This window comes from Notechis scutatus, chromosome 3, assembly GCF_049901735.1.
Source record: "Notechis scutatus isolate UNSWTSFEM ecotype Mainland chromosome 3, rNotScu1.2, whole genome shotgun sequence".
Lineage (NCBI taxonomy): Eukaryota > Metazoa > Chordata > Lepidosauria > Squamata > Elapidae > Notechis > Notechis scutatus.
Window position 1 is genome coordinate 65,044,568 of NC_142011.1, and position 18,969 is coordinate 65,063,536.

The 18,969-nt window shown below is 39.8% G+C and overlaps 2 protein-coding genes across 2 annotated transcripts in view; one reads left to right on the forward strand and one right to left on the reverse strand.

Annotated features, from left to right (window-relative positions):
* The window catches only part of LOC113410919 (lanosterol synthase-like), a 28,002-nt gene extending 26,352 nt beyond the window's left edge, over window positions 1–1,650 (forward strand). The window contains exon 22 of the mRNA XM_087959974.1: window positions 1,428–1,650. Within this exon, the coding sequence (XP_087816100.1) occupies window positions 1,428–1,607 (180 nt within the window). The 3' untranslated portion in view covers window positions 1,608–1,650. The remainder of the gene's footprint in view (window positions 1–1,427) is intronic.
* A 4,043-nt stretch (window positions 1,651–5,693) lies between these two features.
* TTC22 (tetratricopeptide repeat domain 22) lies at window positions 5,694–18,649 on the reverse strand. Its single transcript, XM_026665927.2, has 7 exons — window positions 17,917–18,649; window positions 15,284–15,339; window positions 13,892–14,007; window positions 11,274–11,392; window positions 9,157–9,318; window positions 8,310–8,462; window positions 5,694–6,434 (listed from the first exon to the last, which is right to left on the reverse strand). The coding sequence occupies exons 1-7, from the start codon at window positions 18,472–18,474 to the stop codon at window positions 5,904–5,906; spliced, it is 1,695 nt and encodes a 564-aa protein (XP_026521712.2). The 5' UTR covers window positions 18,475–18,649; the 3' UTR covers window positions 5,694–5,903.
* Window positions 18,650–18,969: the final 320 nt, after the last annotated feature.

Genomic DNA, 18,969 nt, shown 5'->3' on the forward strand with positions numbered 1-18,969 from the left:
ACCAGAGGTCTCCAAACCTGGCTGGAGAATTCTGGGAGTTGAAGTCCACAAGTCTTAAAGTTGCCAAGTTTGGAGACCCCTGGTTAAGACACTGGGTTGGAGGTTAACAAGCCTGTGTTTGAAACATGGGTGCTGTTGCTTCATGGGGACATGAAAGGAGCCCCCCGCAAGGGTCCCCCAGGCAACAGTGATGTCACCAGCTAATCCTTTCAAACTGGAAGTGCCTCCGACAAGAACAGGACAGGACCCAATCAGGTCTTCCAAATGTACAGATGCAAGTACTAAGAAACTGAGGTGGTTCATGTTTTCTTTTCGGTGTAATGCTGCCAGAAAGATGTTCCCTCACTGATGGTTTAATGCAACATCTGTAATGCATGAAAATTGACAGTAATATGGCAATAGGGGTGGGTGAGTGGGAAACCTATCAATGTTTGCTGTTCTCTCCCTTGCACTGAACTAAAAGCTTCCTTGGGAGATATCCATCTAAATGAAAACATGGAAACATTCACCCTCTTAGCACTGTTAGAGTTAGCGGCAGAAATTCAAGTCCAGAAAACACACAGATGACTGATTCAGCAGGATCATTAACTTCTTTATAAACATATCATTAGTTAAGTTCACCATACCATTAGTAGATTCTTGCAACGTAACATAACACAAACAGCAAGCAGCAGCAGCTCAGAGCAGAATCAGTTTCAGCAAGCAACCAAGTTAGTTTTTCTTTCAGAATTGAAAGCAGAGAGCTAAGCCACGCCCAGACTCTCAGCCCCAAATTCAGCTCCCCTTGGCTGACTTCGTTAACTATGTTTCTGCCAGTTAATGAATATACTCCGACAAGCACAGCACATAAGATGGGATTCAGCCAGTTCACCCCACTTCGGGAGAACCAGTTGTTAACTTTCTGAGCAGTTTGGCAAACTGGTTATTGGGAGAAATCATTCGGGCGGAGAACCAGTTGTTAAATTATTTGAATCCCACCACTGCGTAAGCCCGAGACAAAGATTAGTGTGATTTGGTAGGTAAGGTGTGTTCCCATGTCCCTCACTCAGCAGCTTTCTTGTAAGACAAAGATGGTGACAACTGTGAATTCATTTGCACAGATCTGGTTTCGCCATACAGAATTTGGATATTTGCTCTGAGATGCCAAAATATTTTTTAGAGGACCGAGTTACACATTACAAGATGAAGTAAATGTTGGCCTGAGGAGATTGTCTTGACTAGCCTAATAGGAAGCCTGCCTTGACTCCAAAAAGTTAGAGACCTGATTCATTCACCTTATTTATCAACTAAGTTCTGGGCAATGTATGAAAGGTTTGTTCTTTGTATGAGTAACCATCACATCCTTTTGTTTTGGATTTTATCTTTAATATGAAAGCACTAAAGCATAAGCAGGCTTGTCAGGACATTTCTTCCTTGCCTTTTCTTAGGGTGACATTGCTACCGGATTCTACAAAGCTGGCACTCTCCATTATTCAGCCTACCGCAACATCTTCCCTATTTTTGCATTGGCTCGTTTTACTCACCTTTATCCTGATAGTCCTCTTGTTAGGGAACATCTGAAGAATGGACCAAGGCATTCCACAGAGGACCAGACAATGAAGCACTGAATAAGATGCATCAACATTCCAGGAAAAGCCACCTTTGCCCTTTACACCAGTGATCCCCAACCTTTCTTATGCCGCAGCCCGGTATCCCCAACCTTTTTTTGGCGCGGCCCGGTACCAGCATTAGCTGGCGCGCCATCTTTTTGATGCAAAGTGCTTCTGGTGACCTCACGGAAGCACTTTTCATCAAAGATATGGCGGCGCTTATGCTCGTGAGCTTTTCGGGTAGAAATGGCTTTCTACCCAGAAAAGCTCACCGAGCTGGCGCCGCTCATCTTTTGATGAAAAAGTGCTTCCGGTGAGCTTTCTACCCGGAAAAGCTCACCGGAAGCACTTTTCATCAAAAGATGGCGGCGCCAGCAAATCAGCGCCCGGTAGGACTTGTTCCACGGACGGTGCCGGTCCGCGGACCGGTGGTTGGGGACCCCTGCTTTACACCATCATAAGATGCTTATCTTTTAACATTTTTCCTTTTAACATTTTTTTTTTAAAAAAAATACCGGGTTAGTAGACTGAAGTATTCACATTTTGCAATTTTTATTTTTTTTGCAAGCGTCATTTTCTCATTGCCATCATGTCAAGTAATAAGGAGAGCCAAGAGAGTCTGCCCTTTTGTGGAAGCAGCGGTGCAAAATACAGTATTTTTATATTACAGTGAGTTTTGGCTGATGGCCAAACAGTCAACCTCGTTGTCTGAAAATTTGCTTCTCCCGATTGCCACACCACAGGAAGAAGAAGATTGGGGGAGGTTTTCTGCTAGTGGTTTTGGGGGCGGAGGGGAGACAAGAGGGCAAGAACGTTGAGTAATGCATCCATATTTGTTCTTGAAGTGGCATAAATAAGGATAAAACAAGTTTCTAATACCCTGTTTATATCAGGGTGGGTACTGCCAATGACAAAAACAAATTTCATAGTAATAGTTTCCTGCCAGCTCAAAAACTGTTAGGTAGAACATTGACTTGGCCGTGAAAAATTATCCCAAGGGATGCTGGCTGCTGGTAAAGGACAGGGAATTAGAGAGAATCACAGAGGCAATGGAACTGAAGTCTAAAACAAATGACAGGTATCAAATTTAGGGAGGCTGGAGTGAAGATATATAAGGCATATATATTCTTATATTGTAATGCAGTTTGGGTCCTACTCAATGTCTTCTGGAGATCTTCCAGAACCCAACATATAGTTTGCCAGAATCCTATTATGTACATAAGATAAAGATATACGAGATATAAGATAAAGTACAAATGCAATAATATAATAAATAAAACTGACAAAGAAAGAATTATGTATGTGTGCATGCAACATACTACACATTCTCTTTGTCACAAACCCACACAAATAGTAGCATTTCTTTGATTCCAGCTGAAAATTGCTTTTTGAATTGAATAGGGCTTTGGGAAATTATACTGTATGAATTACTGTTGGATATTTAATTTAATTTGGAGAGTGATACACTCACACAAAGATGAAGGTGATATGAGTGAGATAATTCAGGATCTGCTTTTGGTCTTGGTATGCCTGTATAGCTTATTCTTCGTAAGTTGCCCAGAATTGCCTTATTGGGAGAGGGATGGCATATAAATGTAATAATGATGATGATATGATGATAATAATAATAATGATAATAATAGTTTTTTCTATTAGCTGATTCATATATTATCTGTGGGGAAGGGTGTTTTACATATTCAAGTAGGTGTAGCTTGCATTTGAAAAATATTTCTTACTTGTGTTTATGTACTGTATATAATTAAACATTAAATGGAGATAGCTTAAAAGTGTAATGAGTTATAATTTTTTCACCTCAGGTCAGACCAAGAAAGGGTGTTAGCCAAGGGATCTTTTGCTCCGGAAATTTTTATATCCATGGAGTTTATGCTGCAATTGTCATATTCTGATACTAGATCATAGAATTTTCTTTTGAGTTGACATGCACAAGTTAGTTTGCCATTTGAATAAAATTAAAATGTTTACAATCATCATTTTCTTCCAATAAATACATTCTAATTTAAGTATATGATAGTGGAGTTTTATGTTCTCTGTTTCCTGACAAGTTGGTGAAAAGTTCCAGCTGCCTGGGCTTGATTTTCTTGGGGAAGGAGTCACTGGAGAATTATGAAGTTTTTAAAATGAATTACAAATGTTATAGAATATAAACGGAAGCAAAAGAGATATTCCATACACTAAAGATCTAAACAGAAACCTTGCACATCAAAGTCCCTAAATTATCAAACAAATAACAGGTTTCTTTTTATATCTAATTCTAGGTAGCACAAAATGTGTCTTCTCTACACAATGCTATACCTGTTCCCTTCTTGGAATAACAATAGCTATCTCATTCAAATCAAGAGAGCAAGATTCTTAATTGGACCTTGGAATACTCACCTCTAATGATCTAAGTGCTAGAGCCGACTGCAACTACATAGCCAAAAAGGCATTAAGAGTTGTTAACCTAATCCTACATAGCTTTTTCTCTGGTAATATCACACTACTAACCAGAGCATACAAAACATTTGCTAGACCAATACTTGAATACAGTTCATCAGTCTGGAACCCACATTACGTATCTGATATTAGCACAATTGAGAAAGTCCAGAAATATTTCACAAGAAGAGTTCTCCACTCCTCTACTCGTTGTAGAATACCTTATGCCACCAGACTTGAAATTCTAGAACTAGAAAACCTTGAATTACACCGTCTTCGGTCTGATTTAAGTATGGTATATAAAATCATACATTGCAATGTCCTACCTGTCAATGAATACTTCAGCTTCAACCATAACAACACAAGAGCACACAATAGATACAAACTCAAAGTTAACCGCACCAAACTTGATTGCAGGAAATACGACTTCAGCAATAGAGTGGTCAATGTCTGGAATACTCTACCCGACTCTGTAGTTTCTTCCCCAAACCCCAAAACTTTAACCTTAGACTGTCTACTATTGACCTCACCCCTTTCCTAAGAGGTCTGCGTGCATAAGCGCACCAACGTGCCTACCGTCCCTGTCCTATTGTTTCTCTTATTCTTCTTTTATTTTTCTTATATGTATCCATTTCATGTATTCACAACTATGTATACACTTATTATCTTGTAAACAATTGGCAAATCAAATAAATAAATAAATAAATAAATAAATAAATAAACATAAGAAGCTGTGGCAATTCAGCTGTTACTGAACTCTTAGCATCACCTATGGACATACTGGCTGGTATGGCTACTGGATAGTGTAGTTCTTTCTATGAGGGCTGCAGATTCTCTATCCCTGTTCTACATTTTAACTCCTTTTCCAAATCAATGACCTGTAATCTGCTAAACAATGGAAACTGCAATGGTATTCATTACATTACTATTAGAATAGCTTCAAGTAGATCCCAAAGAGATAAACAGGGTGGATCTGCTTAGGACTTAGACTGAAGGGCCACTAGGAAATATAGGAGCCATTAGCTAGACTGGGAAGTCAAAAGTACTCTTGGAAGAAGACAGGTCAATCACTTCTATGATGTGGTTAGGAAAACAACATAGATATTAGAAGTCAGGCTCAATTTGGAGGCATAAATGGGACTGCAGCATAAATCAGAAATCTTCAGACATTTTTGTCTAAAGGTATGTTAAACAGCTGTGGTGGCACAGTGCAGTACTGCAGGCTAATTCTGCTGACTGCCAGCAGTTTGATCCTGACCAGCTTAAAGTTGACTCAGCCTTTCATCCTTCCGAGGTTGATAAAATGAGGACCCAGATAGTTGGGGGCAATATGCTGACTCTTTAAACCGCTTAGAGTGGGCTGTGAAGCAGTATATAAGTCTAAGTGCTTTTCCTATTGCTAAAGAACCAATTTTCATCTGCCGTTCAAAATCAGTCTTAAGATGGAGGCTGTGGTACAGTATCAGCACTGTGTAAAGTACAGATTCCCTGGCTTAAACATTTCACTTATTTTTCATAATTTCTTTGTTCTTTCCCCTCTTTTCTCTGACATCTTGTCTGACTCCTGTAAGAATTTGCTTAGGTTTAAAAACTTGTACACTAATTTTGCTTCAATGCAAATGAAGATCATGCACAAGCACTTCTATATGCACAAGATTCAACGCACCCATATTTTTGAATGTATTATTTTTTTTTAAAAAAGACACACAGAGAGAAAGAACAGCCATTTCTGAAGATCACCATAACTCTGGTTTCTCCAAAGGTACATTAGGTATTTGAGTCTGTAGAAAGCATTATGGCTCCCAAACACATAGTTTCTTTCTGCCTAATGAAGAGAGTTTAACTATTAGGGTAGTAGATAAATGAAGAGATAGCAGCAGGTCAAAAAGAGAATGAACGTTCACTTAGCCTGGCTCGATTAAAATCACATTTCATGGTCTCAAAAAGCAGCTTCACCAGTTCGGTCTTCCCTCGAGCCAGCATAGCTTTGGAAAGTTCAAGCACCTCACTGGTGTGATGCCGACAGACCAGTCGAAGTTCCTGCTGCACTTGCTGGTTTGGATATTTCTCTTCCGCCTTCTTCACCCACAGCTCTACCTCCTTCATTAGCATCTCCATGTTGATCCTCTTCTGAGCATACAGGGTAAGCAGCAGCTCCATTAAGCACCGGAAGCTCTCTCTGTGCGTGGAACCCACATCGTCCAGCTCTATGGCCTGCTTGAAGCACTCCATAGCTTCCAGCATCTCGTTCTTCATCCAAAGGCATTTCCCTTTCAGCACCTGGAGTTCAGGCGAGACGTTTCCCAGGTCTAATTCCATGGCTTTAGCAAAGAGTATAAGGGCTTTGTTGAGGGCGTTTTCATCCACAAGGAAAAGCTCCTGCATAGCATCTACTCCCAGGTAGTAATACACCTAGAAATTTAAAAAATGGGACAAAAAACACCCCCAAGGTCATACATGTTTAAAAAGCACCATCTTTTTATCTACAGAATCAAGAACTCCTCAGGGTGTGAAAAACCACAATTTTAAACTTCAATGCTTTAAGAAATGTTTTTCCCCCTGTAGCTATGATCGATCATGAAATATTTTACAAGGAGGAGTATCTTGAATCTCAAAGTTTAACAACTTTAGCATCAGTCTGCAGAGATGAAGTATCAGAGTAAGTATCAGCATGCAGAAAGTCCTGGTATATTCCTTCTATTACAAAAAGGACTGTTTCTCTTCTTTTCTTTTTCTTGTTTCTTTGGTCAACATATCATGAATTTAATGATACCACCAGTGGTGGAATTCAAATTTTTTTACTATTGGTTCTGTGGACGTAGCTTGGTGGGCAGGGCTTGGCTTGGTGGGAGTGGCTTGGTGGGTGTGGCAGGAGAAGGATACTGTAAAATCTCCATTCCCACCCCACTCCTGGGAGAAGGTTACTGCAAAATCCCCATTCCCTCCCCATCCCACTAATCTGCTTTCCAGCTCCGTTCTCCTATGCAGGGCAAAGAACAAGGATCATGCAGATCCTGCTGGATCTCTGTTAAATAGAGACTCGGGCCATGTGGTTAGGCAAGTTCTGCTGGTTAATGTGGTTAGGTTATTCTTATGAGCTGGATTGTATTCAAGGCCTCCAGTGCTGGGTTTGGTTATCTGCAGTAGTGGTTTTAACCTTGGAACGCAATCTGGAGTCACTTTTGGGGAATGAATGCCCTTACTATTATTACTACTGTACTATTATTGAAAAAAAAACCTAATTTTTAAAATTAAGCAGCACATAGGAAACAAAAGAGACCTTAAGAATTTGGGGTGACTTATCTCACTATCCGTCATTTTTTGTAAGACTATCTCTAAATTTTATGTTCTTCTGCGAGGGCTTTCCAAGAATAAATGAAGGTGAGGGACATCCCAGCTGTTAACCCCTCTACCAGAATGGCTCACCTAACACCTTCCTTAGGACTCTTCACAGCATCAGGTGGAAATATGTATCTAAATCAAAACTTAACTGGATTGTATGTATATGTAAAGTGTATGCATATGTGTATGTGTACGTCTACGTGTATGTATATCTATAGGTAGTAGAACTTTTAAATCAACACAGCTATGCTTTAAATACAGTACTAGTGTGGACTTTTCAATCTGTTTTTTTTTTACTATTAAAAATATGCTGAATTGCTGTTATTTTGTGCTGGTTTTAATTATTGCAAGTTGAATTTTTAAAATTACAGCTATGCTGTTTTTCTCAGACTTTGAATATTTTGTGCTCTGTGTGTGTGTGTGAAGAGCGGTCAAAGTGACATAAGCAACATTGAATCATTTTGGTGGTACAGGGCCCCCTCACTCAGCAAGGATCTGAGTATCCGATGTGACATACTAAGTGGCTGTGGATACTGCTATTCTTGATTGGCTGTATCAGTTTAATAAATCCATGAACGGATATTTTTTTAAATGGAAGCAAATTAATTTTGAACAAATAAACAAAAACAAGTCTTTAGCTCTATACTGTAGTTTGCTGAATAATAACATTTTATTATCTGATTAGGCTTCTAATCTACCATCATCAGACTTCAAGGATGGCCTTTTAAAAGGGGTTCCTACATCATTGTTTTCTCTCTGTACATCTCACCTCCCTTTCAATCAATCCTTCTGCCTCTTTTTGTCAGGAAAAAAAAACACAAATGGAATAGCTACCCAAAGCCTTTGGTTTAATACCCAAAGTAGTTTAGTGTTCTCTATCTGGAAGTTCCTGAAAATAGTGAACTCAATGAAAATATATGGACAGCCATGGATGATTTCACTTACCTGGCCAAGATCAAGGTAAGTTTTCAGGCAGGGGTGGACTTTGATGACTTTTTCAAGATCAACTTTGGCCCCCAAAAGGTTGCTCTGGTCTGGCATTTCAGCCAAGCCTATCTTCACACGTTCCACGTCCCGTAAGTACAGTTTAATCAGCATCTAAAGATAAATGTATAGCGCTCCGTTGACTTGATTTGGTTTGATCACTGCTAAAACCTTGGGGAACTGCTGAAAGAGAGAAATTGTGGCCCCATATGCCTTTCTCTGCTTTTGAGCCTCCTAGAAGGGAGCAGAGGGGGGTGTGTGATCTGTCTAAGGCAATGCTTTTCAAACTTGTGTGGACTTCAACTCCCAGAATTCCCCAGAAGCATAACTGGTTCTGGGAGTTGAAGTCCACACATTTTAAATTTGCCAATGTTGAGAAACATTGGCCTAAGGAAAAGATGGCAACTAAGACATTCACCTAGAAAATAAGAGGTGGCAAGCTATCTAACAATTGTATACCAAGGCAGGAGGCTTGGGTTGAAAACCTAGAGGTTTCTAGATTTTGAAACCTTCAAACTTTCAATGTGTTGGTCAAATTGTCTGCTATAATGCCAATGTCATATAATGTTGTGTATACAGCTAAATGTATATAACCTTTTGCCTTAAAAAAATATATGTTCAATTGTGTCCAATCAGTTTGGTGTCATAAAATAATTTTTAAAAGAAATTGGATCCTTTGGAAATCCTATCATTTATTAGTGTAGGACTGCACTAATAAAATAAACTTTAACTTTAATCATCTGTACAAAAATATTCCCAAGTGTTTGCTATGTGACCAAGCAAATTGTTTTAAGGATGAGTTACCTACCTTAGCACGCATACAATATGCCTGCCAGTTAAGTCCTGGATCAGGGATTACATCCAGAGCCATGTTGCAAACTGCCATTGCCATCTCTAGCTTGCCAAGGAAATGGAAGATTTTTGACAGGCGGTTGAGAACAGGCGGATTATCTCTAGCAACCTCTATTGCCTTAAAAGCAAATATATTTTTCTCCATTAATCATCAGTTGTCATGAACAATGATCAGTTACATTCATAATTGGACAAAGGTTAAAAGGTGGAGCTCTTTGGCCCCTTGTGTTAGGTGGCAAATGAGTAAAAGAAAGAATTTATCTACTATGTTAATTTTTGTTGTTACTGTAAAAGCCCGGTTTCTCATTTTGACTTCATGTCCAAGAAAGTTGTTGAATTCAGCAATCATTTTCACAATCACCCCCACCTGGGTGCTGCATTAGATTGCCTCTTCCATAATCATCAGCCAGGTGATTGGGCTGAGAGGGTTTGTAGTCCAAGACATATAAAGTCTTCCCAGCTGTCTGCCAAGACATTTTTAATGACAATTTGGACATGCCCTTATCTTTAATTCATGGCTGGAAAAAAATACTTGATTAGTTCCTTAGAACATCGGTGTCAAACTCATGGCCTGTGGGCCAGATGCATCACATGCTGGCCATACCCACTCCTGGTTTAGCGAAGGGGAAAAAGTCGCAATACATCATGTGACAACAATATGACACCATAACTTTGACACCTGCCCTAGAAGGAACTGAAGATTTAGCAAAGCAATGGAATAGCAATAGCACTTAGACCTATATATTGCTTCACAGTGCTTTACAGCCCTCTCTAAGCAATTTATAGAGTCAGCACATTGCCCCCAACAATCTGGGCCCTCATTTTACCGACCTTGAAAGGAGGGAAGGCTGAGTCAACCTTGAGTTGATGAGAATCGAACTGCTGGCAGTCAGCAGAATTAGTCTGCAATACTGCATTCTAACCTCTGTGGCGCCACAAAGATAAGGCATATTCAATTATTTAGACTTGGCTAATAATTAAAGCTTTAGGAATATTCCTCATATCAGTGAGCTAGTATTACAGTAGAATTTAAGCAGATGAGCAACATCCCTCCTCTTCCTCCTTTGTAGTTGTGAAACTTGAAAGAAGCTTTTTGCTTCTCTTGCTTGCATACAAAGGTGAAGATGGAACCAATAAAATCATCTTTTCATTATAGTCCTGAAGTATTTGTTCTGGGCACATCCTTGTTTTAAGTTACTCTTTCCTATGTAGAAAAAGGAATGGGGTGTAGTTTGTGTTGCCCCCACATTTCTGTGTGGACTGAACTTGTCCCCACATCAATACCCCAAATTTCCTATCTTAAAAATAAGATTTGAAGTATTGTCAACACCCCTTGAAGAAAACTGCATGAATGGGATTGTGATCCAGCAAAATTTCCTGTTCAGCATTCTGCAGATACTCATGCAAATGGCTGAGCTTGTGCTCTCCAATGCAACCTGCTGGGAGGCTGAGGTTGCTAGCATAGAGATGGATGAACACAGCTCGGGTTAGATTATCAACACAACCACAATTCTTTGCACCTGCTTCCAACTAGCCAATCAGCAAGCTCCCTTGCTATGCATTTCCTCTTCCCCTTGCAATGTGGTTTAGGAGTATGTGTGTGTGTGTGTGTGTGTGCTCGATTTAGGATTGGGAAGGGAAGGATATGCCTCTCTCATGATATTGAGAGAAGCAATCAACTTTGAATCCCACCATCTAACTAAAAGAGAGGAAAATGGAGAAGAAAGATATAGTCCTAGTTCTGTGTTATGCAGTAGGAAGAACATTAAACAAAGAAGCATTGATATATTATGAGACATGGTGACACAGTGGTTAGAATGCAGTATTGCAGGCTAACTCTGCCCACTGCCAGGAGTTCCATCCTGATAGAGTCAAGGTTGACTCAGCCTTTTGAGGTCAATTGTTGGGGGCAATATGCTGACTCTGTAAATTGCTTAGAGAGGGCTGTAAAGCACTATGAAGCGGTATATAAGTCCAAGTACTATTGAAATATTGTTTTTAACTTTTTTGGGGGGAAAACTGGGTGTCATTCCCATCTTTGTCTTTTTGTAATGATTAATTATAACAGCCTACCTTTCCAAAGCAATCCAGGGGATCGGTTCCAGCATAACCACAGTCATTAATGCCCAGGGGAGTAGTTGAGAAAGAATATTTCCTTTCTAGTAGCATCCCAAGATAGCACCAGGCTAAGGCTAGAGAAAAAGGAGGAGATCATTCCACTCAAAAATAAAGGGGAAGTTTCTGCCTTATTTTTAAACTTAAATTTTTACTTATTAATTGGAGACAGCCCCTGGTATAGGTCCGTGATGGCAAACCTATCACAAGTACCACACAGAGCCATTTGTGCTGGCATGCGAGTCACAGGCAAACTTACCTCACTGCGCATGTGCGCGCCTCACAGCTGATTTTTTTTATTGGTTTGAGGCCTTTTTTGGCGTCCCAGAGGCTTGGAAAAAGCCTCTGCAAGGCTTTTCAGGGTGAATTATAGGCCCATTTCATCACTTCCTGTAATATCGGAAGTGATGAAACAGGCCTATAATTTGGCCTGCAAGGCTTTTCACACAAAAAAATAAGCTGTGAGGTGCAGTGCAGGTAAGGGCATAGAGGGGTGGGGATTGCATGCGCATGCACAGGGGCCGTGGGGAGAGGGTGCACATTGCATTCTGGGTGCTGGCACATGAGTGCGTGCGTGCTGGCACGTGCACAATTTTTGGCACAGGAGCCCAAAAAGATTAGCCACCACTGGTATAGGTATAGAAAGGGTTTTCCACATCAGAAAATGCTGGTGCGTTCTACCTAAGCTGGTTTAGTCCTTGTTAATATCTGGATGGGGAACCATCAGGGCAATATAGACCTATAGGCTAAACTGTGAAATTGAGAAGGTACCCTGCCTGGAGGATAATTTCAAACTACTTATATAATGCTGCCAAGATAGTGACTTGATGGACAGGGATATGTCCATCAAGTCACCAAGAATTGAGTTCACTCATGGGAGTTGTGCCTTAGACCATTCTTCTTTCCTTCTCTGCTTCTGAACATCTAAAGCTGATGGAAAGTAGAAATCAGCTTACATTTGTTGCAGCTCACATTATGTAAATAATTGCAATAAGTAAATGCCCACAGACAGTACTTACATATTCATTGTTCTGTTTATATCGCTCTGCATTTAAAAAAATATTTATATGCCTGCATATATTATTCTAATCAATAGATGCCTGGACTGTCCGTTTCCCCCAATGAAAAAAACCCCAGGTATAGCAACAGAAATACTACCCTGTTTCTCCAACAATACGGCCTCCCTCAATAGGAAGTCCCAGCATGTTTTATACTCATGAAATGAAATTAAGCCCCTCCCCCCAAATTAAGGCCTATATTAAAACATGCGAAATGGGGGGGAATGGTGGCGGGGCTTGCTGTTAGGAAGTACTTTTGTTGCACACCCGGATATGGTGCTGCCTGCGTTGACCCCGATACGAAGTGCCCCACCAACGCCGAGGTCAACATCCAAGCCGTCACCGCCCGCCTGAAGATGCAAGGGGGGGGGAATTAAATCATCCCCGAAAAGACGGCCTAGCCATTTTTTCGGGGCTCAAAAAAAAATAAGACCCGGCCTTATTATATGAGAAACACGGTAGAAGAGTACAGAATGCTCTTTCGAATCCATGACATGATCGAGACTAAAGCACCTGAGTATGCAGAAGTGATTGCAATCAACCTGGAGGTAACCCTTCTGATAATGCGTGTGAATTAAGGAGAAACTTCCTAACAGTGAGAACAATTAACTAATGGAACAGCTTGCCATAAGAGGTTGTGGGTGCTTCATCACTGGAAGTCTTTAAGAAGAGACTGGGGAGTCATTTGTCTGAAATGGTAGAGGGTCTCCTCCTGTTTGAGAAGGTGGTTGGTTTAGAAGACGGCCAAGGTTTTTTCCAGCTCTGTTCTAATTGATTGACTGATTGAAATTGAGCTGGTAAGAAAATGGAATTGTGTATGTATATTTGTATAGGCATTTGTGCATTTGAGCATTATAGGAAATGAGCCATATTGGTCCTGTCAGCTTTGGAAACCTTATTCATCGCTGCCACATAGCTTCAGAAAGTGGGAGGGGTGTGTGATTTTAATTGAGTAGCTCTAAGTAGACAAAATAGAATTCTTTTGTTAGTTCATGGAGGAACAAAAAGGAACTTTCTTTGGGATTGGTTCATGTGATACGATGATGAGGGAAAAGGAGATGGATTGTAGTTTGGGACATTGTGGGAAGTCTGGGGAACTTTTAGTTTTGAGATTTCACAGATGTGTCAGGTGCTATTCTAATAAAGGTACTTCTGAGATTATGCTTGTCTCGGAGTTACTGATTGGAATGGAGGTTCCCTGGAATGCTGACATTATCTCGAAACTATGACAGGTCCATGGCAACAACCAATCTGTCTTTCCTGTCTTCTCCTTCTCTATCTCAATTTAAAAACCTACATCAATTGAGAAACTCTATGGCTATGATCAAGTGAGTTGCAGCACACAAGCTTATGCTTTGTCAAATTGTTAATCAGAAAAGATGCTACCAGATTTTGGGCGTGTATATGTGTGTGCAAGCAAATACATGCATTCTGGCAGTGGTATCCCGATGTTCTGACCTGGCTTGATCCTTGCTATATAGCATTTGCAGGCTATGATCAATGAATCATTTCTCCTACCTCTGTAGTGTAGATTAGATGACTTCAGTACTTGTTGAAGCAAAACCAGAGTTCTGTTGAAAGCTGTCAGTCTCTTCTTCTCATCCTCACCTTTGTTCATCCACACCCCATCTAGTCTGAAGCAAAAAAGAGGAACTAATATCATTCATACATACAGATGTGTACGTGCAGGATTTGCTAAACTGATTGGCAACATACTTTTTAAAAAATCCTATATAATTAATTTTTTAAAAAAATCAAATGTTGGAAATACTTCTTTGAATCCCGTTCTTTCCACCCTCTTCTGTGATACTTCTAGAGGATGATGTGGTCCAGAGGAAATTTGTTGTATCATTGTGAATTAGCCACCTCTGTTATTTTTTTTATTCATTCTTTTAATTTGATAATGGGAAGTTGCCAAAGTATTCCCAGAGAGGTAAGTTGGTATAAAGTAATCAGATATAAAAAGCATTCAGACAAACCACCTTGCCTCATTCAAATCATTACTTCCACCCCTTGGTTTAAAATCAATATTGCTCATCACTTGCCATGGAAGCCAGTTGTGTACTTGGTCTGATATGGATATTGAGATTGGCTGTCTGTGTGCTGGGTTCAAATTACCCACAGCAATTTTCCAACAAACAACACTGCCTTAATGTACATGCTAACTTTCAAGAAGTCTCTGGGTAATTTGTTGTTTCTACTAGTACATCTAGGGCATGGGCGTCAAATTCGCGGCGTCACGTTGCCGTCACGTGACGTTTCGTGACTTTTTCACATTCACAGAGCTGGGGTGGGTGTGGCCTGCATGTGATGCATCCGGCACGCGGGCTGCCAGTTTGACACCCCTGATCTAAGAAATTACTTTCACAGTGGTTACTAAATACTGATTCAAACCATACAGCATATATTTTAGCTAATATCAGATTTCATCCAGGTATTCATTATATGGATGAACACAACTGAACCCAAAATTTACATTGCTAAGTGAGACAGAGGTTAAGTGAGTTTTGGCCCATTTTACAACCTTTCTAAGCCACAGTGGTTAAGTCAACCATTGTCTTTGCTCGTCAGAAGGCTGCAAAATGTGATCACATGACCCTGGGACATTGCAACTGTCATAAATACATGCCAGTTGCCAAGCATCTGTATTTTTAACCACGTGACCATGGGCAATACTTTTAAGTGTGAAAAACGGTCATAGGTACCTTTTTTAGTAACGCTGAACAGTCCCTAAAAGAATGGTTATAAGTTGAGGACTACAGCTGTTTGTGCTCTAGCTTTCAGTGGAACAAGAAACGTCTGCCATTTTGTCCCAAAATGTTCTCCCCCTGTTGTTAATTTTGAAATCCTTTCTTCGAGGAGACACAAGTGATGGTGAATTTTTATACTGGACTCCTTCCCTTGTCTCACCTGATATGCAGAGTAGCCATGGCAAAGTACCAGCTTCTTTTTTCCTCTAAAGGGATCTGAAATTGGGAGGAAGGGAGGGAGGGGGAAAGGACAAAAGAGTTTGATTAGGCACTGGTGGCTGAGTGATCACATTCCCCCAGTACCTGTCATAGGACATTATTTCATGAAATTAAAGATTGTAGTTGCTAGCCCTGTTCTTGCTCTAATCCATAAACCATATAATACAAAACTTAAAGTCCATCTCATTTGCTATAATTAATTCAATTCTAAAAATGAAGACCAAAACCAGTTCATCAGCTCTATTCAATGTTGAGTAGTAATGATTTGTCCATCCTGTAAATCTACTGACATTAAAAAAAATTCAAAGTATATATTTAATGGGATTATAGGAGCAACATTAAAAAACACAGGTAGAAATTAAATGCTGCAAAAAAAAATCAAAACAAAATTGAGAGGCAGAGAAAAAACAGAAACAAAACCTGAACTTTCACGACTTGTGGACCTCAACTCCCAGAATTGGCTGAGGAATTTGGGGAGTCAAAGTCCACAAGTTGTAAAGTTGTCAAGGTTGGAGACCCCTGGTTTATACCATAGGCAAAGTCAGATCCTTTCTTGTGGCTGAATATTCTCATGCCTATATGTAGTTAACAAATTCAGTAAAATCAGTCAGATGAATAATCTTCATTGAGAAAACATCCTTTTCTTGGAGACTATGCCAGTTTATACAAATGTGTCATCTTTAATAAACAACGTAATTGGTAATTGATTATAAATCCTAGGGTTACTTCACTAACAATTTTTATATAGGTGATATAGTTCAAAAGATCACAAATACAGCAAATCAAAAAATTAGTTTTCATATTGCAGGAAAACTCAGGGTAAAGAACTATATTTTTATTGTATATGTCTGTAAGGCAACCACTTTAAAATATATTTATGAAGGTTATTTTGATGCCATTCTGTCTGTTTTCTCCACTGCCTAAGAACTTTGGATCCTGTACAATGGTATAAAATTAAACATAGACCATCCCTTTAGTGTAAATATTGTGCTATAACAAATAGTTACAGCTTAGCCTCCTGTCTTGTGTTGTGGCTCTTAGGAGCTGGGAGCATAAATTGAGCATTCAGAAGGAAATAACTTCAGGACAGTCTTAAATCAAGAAAATAAGAGTGACAAAAATAGCAAACAGCAACTACCTATCCCAGATCCTTGGGAAAGACTTGACAGGTGGAGAAAAAGTCCACATCAAATCTAAACTTCTGGCTGACTGTGTGACCAAACCACAATAATAATATATCATGAAACCTCAACATCTGCCTATCCCAGATCCTCAGGAAAGACTTGAGAGGTAGATAAAAATGCAAAATCCAGTCTAAAAATCTGGCTGGCTGTGTAACCAGAACAATGAAGATACTAATTAGAAAACTGAAAGTTAATATTGTTCAGGGCTATTCAGAAATGCCCTTGACATTCAATTTCAAATGTTTTAACCTATTAACCTAAATCCTTCCTGCCCTGATTATTTCTGGATATTTCTTATAGCCATAAGAAAAGTGCCTATAAAATGCTCCAGCCAACCATGAAGAAATTAGTTACAGAGTCCTAAGGCTTATTTATTTTGTCTGTTTAACTCATGTATGATCAAAATTTGCTACAACATGATTTCATGATTAAATTATTGTAGACTGTGCAGAAAACACTAATCAACTCTACTTTATAAGCCACAATGGCTAGGTTCCTCACACAGAAGAACAGACTTACACAGAAGAACCTTAACAGAAGAACAGATAAAATTATGATTCTGTCAAAAAATCATGTTCTCATTATTACCCACTGGCACTGCCATTTTCACTTCCTCATGCAGGACTAGGAATTTTACTAGGGTGATCACAACAGTTCTGGCTCAAAGAAAAGATATGGCTTATAATGGAAAAAGCCTAAATGTTGTATTTAGTGTAGTAAGCATAATTGTAGATGTACCGCCTGATCTAATAACTTTTAGCCAGAGACGGCAATAGCAAAGAGCTTTTTCTTGATGCTGGTGAAAGGTCATCTTATAAGACCAGCCTTTTCCCCAACATGGTGACCTTTACTTGTGTTGGTCTCTTCCAGCATGGTCAAATATTCATGGTGTCTAGGGATATCAATAGAGTCCAACATATTTAGAGAAATTACCCTGAGGAAGGCTATTAGGAATTTTCTCCGGGTACCATGTCATCCGGATCACAGAATGCTTTAAGAATCCACTTTGTCTCCTGCAAAATTCCTCCCACTCTTAGCTCTTAGTGTTTGGCACCAGCTTGAGTTTTATTCAGCGTACCAGTAGTCCTCGACTTAAAACCACAACTGAACCCAAAGTTTCCGTTGCAAAGTGAGACATTTGTTAAGGAAGAAGGTTGCAAAAGGGTATCACGACATCATAAATATGAGCCTAATATCAAGCATCTGAATGTAAACCACGTAAACCATGAGGATGCTGAAAAGGTTGTAAGTATGAAAGACGGTGCTTTTTTTCAGTGCCGCTGTAACTTTGAACAGTCACAAAATGTAAGTCAAGGACTACCTGTATGTGATAGAATTCCAGTCTCCCACTAAATACAAAGGACACAAAGATACGTGATAACTTATTTACCTGCTTTCCATAAGCCAGAGCCTTGCTGTAGAGAGTGAGACCTACAGTCAGTTTCTCCATCTTCTCCTCTTCGTTTGTTAGCCTGATATCAAAGGCATAAGCATAGCCCTGTTCAGCCAGGCAACGAGCTGCCCTGTCCTGGTGATTCCCCTGCAGCTTGTCTTCTGAATCCAAACCCATTAAGTTGGAGAGCTGCTCAGTGCATTCAACCTCGTCTTGCTCCTGGCTCAGCCTGTCATAAATGTAGGCCAGGTTGGCCCAAGCGTTTAAGTTCTCAGGCTGTTCTTGAGTGATATGCAGAAAAATCTCCTTGGCTTGCTCCACTTCCTCCAGGTAAAAGGAAAATACCCCGAGAAGGTTTTGAATGGCATATTGCTGTGAGCCAGTTTCAAACTCCAACTCGTAAAGTAGACTTTCTCGTTTCAGCTTCAAGTCTCTCCCTTGGAAGCTGATTGGTGCAGATGTTTCAAAATTTAAATTCATATCTAGATGAAAGTGACCAGGAATGTAGTCCATCTCATCAATAAGAGTGTCAATGTCCACGGTGGTTTCTTCCATTTTCCCTGCTGGAAAGGCTTCTGACCAGTCCAGGAGTCTTCAATCAGCAGCTTTCCAGGATTTCCTTTCTTTCTCTCCGTCTTTCAGATTTGTTTACCTTTCTGAATTCTCCACCCTCTTTTTTTTTTTTTTTTTACACCAGTATTTCTGGTTTAGCTGCTGATTCACATGATGCCTGCAAAAGGAGGAGCCAGATTAAATGCCTCTTCTTCCTTAGTCAACTTGCTGCTTCGTATTCATCATTTGTTCAGTGAATCACCTAAAGTGGAAATCAATTCCAGTGGTCGATAGTTAGCAAGGCTGAAAACCAACCAAAGGAAAGAATGGAAATCAGGCATTCTGAATAAACCATAGTTATAAGTAAAACGGGTTAATAGTTCATGCTGCAAGCTGAAACTCTATTATGCATTTCATAACCAGTTGGCTCGAAAGCTAAGCAGAGGTCTTTCTCCATATCATCTATCTAGGACAGGAGTTCCCAAACTTGGCAACTTT

Coding starts and splice junctions, on each gene's coding strand:
- TTC22 (XM_026665927.2), bottom strand. CDS start 18,474: ATGGAAGAAACCACCGTGGACATTGACACTCTTATTGATGAGATGGAC. Junction 15,340..17,916: donor CTCTGGCTTATGGAAAGCAG/GTAAATAAGTTA, acceptor TCCCAATTTCAG/ATCCCTTTAGAGGAAAAAAG. Junction 14,008..15,283: donor ATGGCTACTCTGCATATCAG/GTGAGACAAGGG, acceptor TTTTTGCTTCAG/ACTAGATGGGGTGTGGATGA.